At 39.0% G+C, this 10,772-nt stretch overlaps 1 protein-coding gene across 1 annotated transcript in view; it reads right to left on the bottom strand.

The window, feature by feature from the left end:
• Window positions 1-2,379: 2,379 nt before the first annotated feature.
• LOC139687136 (serine/threonine-protein kinase minibrain-like) overlaps window positions 2,380-10,772 on the bottom strand; it is a 58,688-nt gene continuing 50,295 nt past the window's right edge. The window contains exons 6-8 of the mRNA XM_071584266.1: window positions 9,903-10,322; window positions 7,262-7,372; window positions 2,380-5,501 (exon numbers count right to left, since the gene is read on the bottom strand). Of these exons, the coding sequence (XP_071440367.1) occupies window positions 5,128-5,501; window positions 7,262-7,372; window positions 9,903-10,322 (905 nt within the window). The 3' untranslated portion in view covers window positions 2,380-5,127. The remainder of the gene's footprint in view (window positions 5,502-7,261; window positions 7,373-9,902; window positions 10,323-10,772) is intronic.

Here is a 10,772-nt window from a genome sequence, read left to right as displayed (position 1 = left end):
TCATCTTGAAGATTGTATTTGCATGTCCTTGTAAACGCCTTTTCTGCGCTTTGTACCCGCCAAGTCCTTAATACACGTTGTGACGAGTGTTTTCTTGATTATTCTACAGACTATTATTTAATGGCTGTAATAAGTTACAAATACTTTCAGCAATTTGAACATCGTATGCTATTCCATGTTGTGGAAGGCTTTCGCAAAGTAAGTAAAGATGATGGTCAACCGTCTTTTATACTTATTTCTTTCAGACTGCGGTTTTCCGCAGTCCCTCTGAAAACTATGGTATCCTTCATTATTATGATCTTACCGAATGAGATTTGATTTGCAATAGGTCGAATTTCATGATTTTTTCTATATTTCGAAGGATTATTTGTGTTACCATTTTTGACGCAAGTGATACACGACTCATTGGTTTGGCACTCCTTATATCTTTGGGACCTTGTTTCTTCGCCTCTTCTTCATTATATTTTCCTTTAAACCTTAATGAGATCCTCCGATTAGCCATTCTACATCAAATTTCTTTGTCTGCATTTCCAAGAGACTTAGCTATTACTCAGGTTTACTTTTTTCACCTACTTTGAGCACTTTGTTTTACTTTTGCACCTTGATTTTAATCATCTTTTACTGAGTTACTGAATTTACTCCACGTTAAATGCCAGTTTTGCCAGAAGCCGGAGCAAGGATACTGGCTGCATCCTGGAGCCAATTATCATGCCCAACTTTCTGATCTTCCATTGCTTTCGGCCCTCGATACGGTCTCCAGAGCCCATCATATGGCATATCCCCTTTCGTGAATTCTGATATGCTTTTATTTATCCAAAATGGCAATTCATTAACTTGCGATTCTATTAATTAACTTGCGTTTCAATACTTGGACACTTCATTTTATTACTTAGCCTTCAATAGCTTTCTTCATCTACCCCTCTTTGGTCTCCTTAAAATTTCTTATGACTCATGCTTCACGATTTGTTTCTTAAATTTGTGATTTTAATTTATTTTTAAGGCCTTTTGAATGCGCTATGAGTGTCGTGAACTGATTAATTATAAAAAATAGACTTAGCTACTAATGAGGCACTAAGCAACGTAATAAAAATTTAGTTTTCTTTAGGCGTTGCCATGACAACATACCATTACCGATATACTATATACCATTTCATTTACCGAAGAGTCAAAATTGAACCATACTGTAAAAATGAAGAATAATACGGATGATCAGATACAAATACTCAGAATAATATTCTTAATTATAATTAATATCATATACATATAATTGCATTTCAACCCACTCCTGTAAATCAGGTTTGTGCAGCTCCGCAAATGAATAAGTCCGTATCAATACCAAAGGAAATTTATTAATTTATAAATTTATTTTTTACTCATTGCTTGCGAGTGCTAAAATTAAGCCTGACGCAACTGACCTTCCACTGCATATGTTTTAACTGGTACACATATTTTACTCCCAAATTTTTATTGGAATTCTTTTCAAATTTCTCTGTTGCATACCACCATTTAATTCTCAAAACATATTCTTGATTTGGTTAATTGATTTATTCATAGCGTATGAACTTCTCTACACATATTTAGAGGTCATTGGTGTTCATATTTTGCTTGGATGCCCATAGTAGTCACCCTTTTACTAAATGTATGGGTGATCACACTCAATGATTGAAATACACCATTGACTCTTTTTTATTTACATTTTTGTGAAAGTCGCAACTTTGACCAATCTACATCCTCGGGAAAATAGCTAATGTACCGGAATATCGTAGTAGACTCGAGAATACATTTACACGCATTACGCGGGGCTACCTTGGTCTGTAACCACGTAAAAATTGATATCTTTGATGAAATGATTTTACCTAACTAGGTGCTGACGTGTACACATACCAATCGGTTCACATGAATGTCAAAAGAACCTTCTGAATGAGCATAAAGTTCTGAGACGAAACCCAACATAAAACAGTCATAACTATATATGAACTCATGTAGTCATGAAAATCCTGGCACTATTAAAACTTAGAGCGTTAATTTTCATAGTTTATTTTTGTACAATTAGTATTGCGGTTCATTAATTTTATAAAAAGGTTACTTAAGCATGGAATCACATCACATTTCTTAGATACATGATACAAAAGTTATAATGGATTATTATTTTTGTATTCCACAACATGAAATTTCTGTTGTAACAAACTAAGTCATTTTTCTGTTTAAGCAAATGGATGATTCATCATGAAACGCATTCAGGGCCAGTATCAAACAACAAAGAGGAGTAAAATTTCAAACTCCAGCGGAGATTATTACTCCACAACTCAAAACCAAACCCTTTTGCATTCAGGAGGGGAGAGGTTATACCTGTATCAACTTGGGTGGGGTCGAAATGAGAAATCACACATTTTCCAAATTATCATAATAACTTTATTATCTAATGACTACATGCAGTCATGATAATGAACCATATCGAGGTTTGAACTTAAAAACTGGGGAAGATACAAATTTGAAATGGAAGGTTTCTTGGGAGTTGAGGCGGGACAGGTGGTGCGGTTGGTTATCTTCTCGAAGGGGGTGGGAGGGGAGAGGAAGAGGGAGAGAAAGAGCTTCTTTGCTGAGCCCCCTTCAAAGATGTGCCTTGGTTCTTTGCTTTCTTTTATTTCGAGAGGGGATATCGGGGGTCTGTGAGGCTGGTGCTAAAGGGTAAAAGTGCGCAAGTGAGGGGGCTCGAGGGGAGGTGAGAGAGAGATTGTGGGGGGGGGGAGAGGAAGTGGTGTGTGGGAGTGGGGTTGTGAACATTTTTTTTGGAGGCCGTGTAGAGGGGACATGAAAGGGATGATGAAGGTCGAGGAGGTGGCATAGTAAGAATTGGAGTAAGAGCGGGTGTGAGGTTTAGGGATTCAGGATGCGGTGTGCATTGAGAGATTACAAGAGGAGATGACGTCTTGAATTCTCCCTTTATTTTTGCCTTCGCCCCGACATCAATGGAATTTGGAATAATCTCAAATTCGACGTGGCAGTAGCAAATAAAACTAAAAAAATTGTAGTTTGACCATTTCAAAAATGGATAACTTAAAAAAAATACCAGAGACGCATTTAAAAAGAACAAACCACGAAAATGAGGGATATTGCCTCCGAATAAAATTATCTTTGGTAGATTGGATATACCTTTATTTCCTTCTTCAATCAAAGGAACTGTGACAAATAAATTAAAAGTATAATATTGTCGTAACTTAATATAAAAAAAAACTTTTGACTAGGGCTGTCATGAATGAACATAAAAAAAATCGATTGACCCTTGGAGGAGTGATTCCTAAAATTAAGTGTGCTCAAAGATTTTGGAAATAATAACTCTGAAAATTAACGAACAAACAATAAATATTATAACATTAAAACCACATTACCGGCAAACAGATGCTTTTTATGATGACTCAAAACTTTGTCGTTAATTAAAAAAAAACGCCGCGGGATGAAATAATAAATTAACATTTCTTATTGTGGCGACAAATTATTATCTTCAAAGCGCCAAATTTTAATATTTAAAATATTAAAACTTTGCCAAACCAAAAAATATCAAAAAATTTATTTCTGTTTACCTGTGGTTTGAATAAAAGAGAGGGTATGTGATATATCTCTACCCAACTCCAATTAATTTAATCGTTTGTTCATAATTGCACGTCGGTTTCTTGATAGGCTCCCTCTCCACGATTATTTAAACAAGATGGCGTCCACCAAGTGATCGTAAAACAAGATGTCTGCGGTAACATGACAATCATATTACAAGGATACTAAAAATCACATATTTTCAAGTGATTTTTTATCAATTTTTCCATTCTCCCATCCGATTAATGATAAATTTTGCAGCTTCACAAGTTTTACCAGCTTGGTGGCGCATCGAATGTGCAAGTGCGTGCGCTTCTTGGGCCGTGCTTCAGAATAAGTGCTGTTGTGCGCTGTGGAGATGTTTTTTTTAGGAGAGGGTTTCACTGTTTCTTGGGGAAGTAGGGAAGAGGGGAAGATCAGGGGGTGTGCCATTCTCACAATAAGGGAATGAGGTCGAACAGGTGATTTCGCAAGTCTTTGGTTGATAACGGGGTTTAAAATATAAAAAAAACACTTTCTCGAAGAGAAATCAAAGAACACTCTGGAGCGACGCGTCCTGCGATGAGAGTCGTGCAAATGTCCTCTTCTACATCTTCTTTGAACAAAGTTTCGAATTTTAAAAACTCCCTTCGAGATTTTTTGGGCGAAAAATGTTATGAAAAAACAGGAAATATACAGAGATTTGAGTCACAAATAACAATTTGCACTTCTCTCTCTATTTTTTGGTCTCTCTTTTTTTAAAGAAATAACCATGTAGTTATTATGTATATATACTTTCATATATACATTAATATATATTTATTTAAGAATCTATGATTCGACTACCTCTTTTGCTATGTCTTCAAATTATTTAACACTATAAAACGTTATATGTATGCATAGAGAGAGAGAGAAATGGGCGGGGGGAATAAATTGTCCCAATCATTCGCACATTACATATTTCACAGCGCTCATATTTAGTCTCCCACAGTGTTCTTCAGGCAGAATCTTCTTTTTCTGTCCACAAGAAGATGTTGAACTTTAAAAAAAATACATGCTTAAAAAATGAAAACTTGTTCCTCTCACTGTCGTCCGTTTCGTTTTTCGCCGGAATTCGTTCGCTGTGGAGCACGATGACACTTCCCCGACCACGGGCGACTCCCTCCGAAAACATCAAATCAATCCTTCGCGTCCTCGTACGGATCGGTTTTTCTCTCCTTTTCTGCTGTTTTTTTTTGATAAATCAACCTCATACACCCCGTGTACTTCTCTCCCAAGGCGATCACCCTACCCCTCGTCCTCCGAGCCCTGGTGGAAGAATAGAGAATAGGATAGGGGAGAGTGGGAGAGAGATCTTTGGACTGGACACCGGAGGAAGAGGGGCTAGTCCAGGGGCGAACTCCGAAGGAGAGCGACGATGGTCGCGATAGGCTTGATCCTCACGGGGAGTGAGTTGAGTGGGTGAAATCTTTCGTCCGTCCGTCCCGGGACCCTGGGGGTGGAGGGGGATGGATGAGGGGAGCCGCCAGCCCGGGTGTTCCCCTACTCCGCGCCACCGCGTCAACCCATCAAGGTGGTGGGGGCCACCACGGCGGAGGGATCCGTCTTGAGGCATGCGCTCCCGGTCGGGGAAGAGGCGGCGGCCCCAGAGTTGGCCCGTGTCGCGGCCATGGGCGACCGCGCTTCCTCCTGGCCGTGCGCCGGCAGCGGGGGCGGGAGCGGCTGCGGCGGGGAGAGCAACAGGTCGAAGTGTCCTCCTCCTACGACACCCCCACCGACGACGCCGCCTCCGCCGCAATTGGTGACCGCCGCGGTGCGTTGCTGCTGTACGAACCCCGCGGACGGGGAGCCGGAACCCGTCAAGATCCCGTTGCCACTCCTTGGGGAAGCGTTTCCACCGCTTCCGCTGTTTCCTCCTCCGTAGTAATACGAGTCTGTAGGAGAATCATTGCATGCCTCAGTCAATAGGTACATTGACCGCGACTTTTAAGACGCATTCGTAGGGTTTTCTTGTCTATATATACACGGAAATTAGCCCAAGGGGAGAGAGTCATTAAAACTTGACGGGCACAAAAAATCATTTGATTCGAATACTATGCCTGCTCGCTCGTCGACTTTAGAAGCTACAGATACTCATAGTAATGATACTTATTCAATATAAACAAGTAATATTTTGAGCTAGAATTTGAGGTGTTACAGACTGGGTGAATGTCAATACACCGTTTCTTTACTCCGAATGGTCGGCAGCCGAACTTTCTTATCCAACGAGCGAGGTGCATAGAATACTAAGAAATGTTCCGTGCATTGACGAAGTTGCAGGAGTTCATTTGACTTTAGTAAGAAAATACTTTAGGAAGAACATGAGAAGCTTTAAATTTGGATAAAATTAGAAATCATATTGAGACATGACTTCAAAAACGGATTAGAATGTCTCCATTCTAAAAAAATTGATGCAAAAAAACAGCTGCGTAATGAGTATAATTTTCAGCTAAATTACAATTGAGCATAACATCAAATATTTAGTTAATTTAAAATGCTTTGAGAGCCAATTTTGATAAAAGATGAAAGTTTATCATGAAGGTCCGTAGTAAGTGGCTCAATGACTGCCTTCAATCTTTTTTTATCGGTGAAAAAGTTGCAACCCCAAATAAACGCGTGAATAAACTGACAACTGAATGGCTTAAATGATATAAATTTGACCAAATGTTCTACCACTTTGCATCATGGAAGTTAAACATCGCTGTTTCTTTGCGCACATTGCCATAGAAGTTCTTGTAGTTAGTTGGTCCATCTATCGCACATAATCGCTTAGGGCAGTGGAATGTTGGGAAGCAAATGTCGATGCACGAACATTCTTATGGGCATTTTGAAAGAGAGTTTTTTTATTTGAAAAGAATGCCAAAACAATCACATACACGACCACAGTAACATGAATTAAAAAGTTAATGTGATTTTTATGGCTATGCATAGAGTGGGAAATACTAGGAGTTATTGTGCAAAAAGAGAAATTAGGTAAGGTGTAGATTTTAAACCAGAGGGATAATTGTCTTTGTGTTGTATCAGATGTGTACCTTAGGTCCTCATTCCATTTCCTCGCTAATTAAGTGGAAATTAGAGGAATATAAAATCGTACAACATTGTTTGAGATTCTCCCATGACTCTAAAATTCTCATGATGTTTTATAGAAATATGACTTGTGTATATACAAATAGACGGAATGAAAATGAATCAACTATACCAGTCGACCTCTCTCTTCCAACTGAAACTACACTCAAACATGATAATTCCCGCAAAAATCCTACTTGGCTGCTGAGCCGCGAGAAAAAGTATTTTCAGACTTAAGGGATAAAACTGCAAACTTTAAACTCCCGCGAAATATTTAATTTCAAATAGAACCCAGTCATTCACGTTATACAATTTGCATCGAATTCAATTTAAACTCAGAAACCATTCATTTGGAGGATTTGAGTTTTAACTTTAAGGTCCCATCCAAATATTAAACCCTTATTACATAACACGAAACCCCTTTCACTAAATACGACAATTCCTTGATGTTTTTGATTTCAGATTCGAAACTAAATGGCTTTAACCTTGTTTCGGTGATATTCTAGCGTGTAGTGATGGGGTGGTGCATGTTGAGGGAGAGAACCGCCTCTGCTGAGCGAATACTCTTGCATACTCACTGTTTACTTACTGAGCAACCCGCCAGCAGCGCCGTATCCGCCATAGGAGCCGTAGGAGGAAGTGTACTGTGTGTAATGGGAACCGTAACTATAATCACTGCCAGGGACTCCACCTCCACCAACTGGAAAATAAGCCGAGAAAATAAACCAATTAAGCACGAGAAAAGTCCATAGGGTCCTCAAAAAATATCAAAGAAAAGAAAAAAAAATAGAAAGAATAAAACGAAAAAAAGTTCATTGATGTATTTAATCACATTATCCTTTTATTGTGGTATGGAAACGGAGAGAAACTTTTCCATGGATTTGTGGAAAGTTTTCATGGATGATGACAAGATGCAAGCTTGCGGTTATCTATAATGTTTTGCAGCAACTTGTTTGAATGATATAGTATCATTTTCCAGCAAGTTTTTACATTATTAAGTGTATTACTGCGAGACAATTCTCCTCATAGTGGAAAAATTCAAACGTAACAGTGTGGCAACGTATTACATATACATGTTCGTCATGGATAATTCACGGCTGGAATTAAAGTTACATAAATCATGAAATTCATATGTCTGGTACACTTAAATCTTTACTATAAAATGAGCAACCAGATTCCAGGAGGAAGAATGTTTTCATTACATTAAAAAAATAATTAATTGAATATATTAAATAAAGTCTTATAATTAGCAAAAATTGCATTAAGTTAAATTTAGCTGTAGTAAATTCTTGTGTACATATACACAGAGCTTAACTACTTTCTTCCGCTCTTATATACCAGCGACTGTTTTCACTGCATACACATTTAATAACGGACCTTATAGAATTCTTTTCTCAATACAGCAATGATATTTTTATGTGGGTTATTCCGATGATTCCTAATGAACAAGTTGGAAAATCAAGTAATATTAAGCATATGACCAAAGATATTTAAAAAGAATTAAACATTAAATAATTTGAAGAATTATTAACACTGTGCTGTTAAAACTCACTTCCATTTTTCTGCGTTTCATTTACTAGATACGTATTAAAATATAACTAATAATAAACAGTATCATACGTTATGGAAATACAAACACCTTTAGTTTATGCCAGTATGCACAAATATTGTCCGTTTACCTAAAACCCCATTATAACGAAAATAATTTTCCACTGTAAACGATTACTCTTCATGTCTACAGTTGATATGTTATTTTACCTGCATGACATTGAAAAATATGTTTTCAATTTCTCACTGCTTACACATGCAGTTATCTAAAATTATGCTTTCTGGAAGAGAGAACCAATCACAGTGATGTTCCAGATGTAGGATGAGTCTTTGCTGATTTCACCTCGTGTTGTTTTTATGAGGACATGAAGACATTATTTTACCACGATGCCAATCAAACGACACTCAAGGCACAAAAAATTATTGGTAGCCGTTCTTCTTGTTAGGAAATTTGTACCGCGCAACAAAAATGTCACAGAGCTCTGTCAACAGCAATGCAGGCCTTACCAGTTCCGACTCGAGGTAAGATCTACTTTTCTCTGCGACTGAATTACAAGGAAAATTTGAATTCAGGGGCACATCATTTCAAAGCTCGTGCTAACTAAATGTCTTTCAATGCATTCCAGTATTCCGTGCTAGAAGAAGAATGGTGATTGAAATCTGTTCATTCTGCAGCTATTTCCTTCATGAGATGAGGTGAAGAGTGCACATACAACCTACCGGAGTTATAAAATGAGTGTGTCCCATTGATTGAAGAACTTTGCAGGGACATGACTAAGGGAAGAATATAAAATAAAAAAAACATACCATACTTTAACAAATATCTCCAAAGTCTAGAGAGACGCAGACTCTGTATATTGTACCGAGAATTTTCATGATCAATAGCCTTTCAATCTTTACTGGCCGTATAAGTTACTTACCCATAATTACGCACAACTAATCCACATAGTGTCGATTAAAGGGCAGAAATAGGTTGCACTTGCAATCAAACGGGAAATTATGAATGTTATACGTCAAAAAGAATTCCTACCTATATGATTTTGGTTTGACTTGGACGATTATTATTACAAACCATCCAGGCATTATTAACACAATCACACGCATAAAGCACTGCAAGAAGTCACAAAAATATGTGGCCTAACATGTAACGGCCCCTAGTTCGATAATAAAAAGTTAAATTAGGCACTCCTTTCCGGACAGTAGATTATTAGTAGCGATGATTTAAAAAATACCATCAGAAAAAGAAAAACGAGTTCCGACTTGGTGAGAGCGTTTATCATTAATGCTGATGAAGGGAGCAATTCAATGTCTCGAAAGATCCTTAGCATACTTACATACTTTTAGGTCTTTCTCGTCCTCTGTACCTGCGCGCTGACCTCGAGAGTACATGCGTGTACATATGCGTGCGTGCATGCAAAAACACACGCGCACACATTAATATCTATATGCACAAAAATTATTTCAAAGATAGTTGTATGGTACTGTGTATCCATTTCGTGTCTCATTTAAGACCCAGAGAGAAGGGTGATTTCAACGACGTTACGACGAGGAGAATGTCGGGAGTTTTCTGCCGAGATGCTTTCGGCGATGACTCCATCCAGCTTGCGGAAATTAATTTCTTTCATTTTTTCTGTGGACCGTTTTCAATCGAAACCCATGATTCCGTTTCGACCGCAACTTGCCTGGAGATGTGTACTGTCCGAAGCTTGGGAGCATGGCGTACGAAGAACCGACTGGCGACACGGGCTGCAGAAGTGTTAAAGAGCCGGCTGCCGCTGCTGCGGCCGACGCGGCTGTGGCTGCCGACAGGGGCGGAGGCGGCAGGGCCGGGGACTCCTGCTGCCCCACCTCGCCCGCCCCTCTGTCACCACCAGAAGGGGGCGATGAGGGCGTGGAGGGGGCGGGGTCGGCGGGCAGGGAGATCGGAACGCCGGGCGAGACGTGTCCAGGCATTTGGAGTTGGTGCGTCCCCATGTGGTGACCCAATTGGTGATGGTGGTGGTGTTGGTGGTTAGGGTTGGAGTGGTGCGGATGATGGTGGTGGGAGGGTGCATCCATAAGGGGCGAGGTGCTAAGGCCGGCGCCGTGATAGGAGGCGCTGTCTGCTCGGAGAAGGGAAGGGATATCGGTAGGAGGTTGGAAAAGAAGAAAGCGTGCACGGATAAGCAAACCGTAAGTAAAAAAGGCAATACGGTCACACACACACACACACAAAACGAAATAAATAAAATATTTACAAACAAAGAAGTTAAAAAAAGAATGAGGAGAAACATATACTTAATGTAAGGCGCATTTTTTTAATTTTCAGGGGCACACAGTTCATTCAATTATTCAAGGATGCTAGCAATTTATTTTCCTGCCTTCTTGCCGGCAAACACAAGCCGAATCAATAACGGAAAATATTAGTTAAGGCTTTTACGATAAGTTTATGACATGTTTAAACTTGAAAGGATTTAAAATTTCATATTCATATTTGCTTTTATGCTGATAAACACGTAAATTTAACTGAAATTAATGCAAGCACGATAGATTGAACAATGAAGAGCTGATGA

This window comes from Hetaerina americana, unplaced genomic scaffold (genome assembly GCF_022747635.1).
Source record: "Hetaerina americana unplaced genomic scaffold, ioHetAmer1.1.p SCAF_17, whole genome shotgun sequence".
In the NCBI taxonomy this organism is placed as follows: Eukaryota; Metazoa; Arthropoda; class Insecta; order Odonata; family Calopterygidae; genus Hetaerina; species Hetaerina americana.
This window is presented reverse-complemented; position numbering and strand designations above follow the sequence as displayed.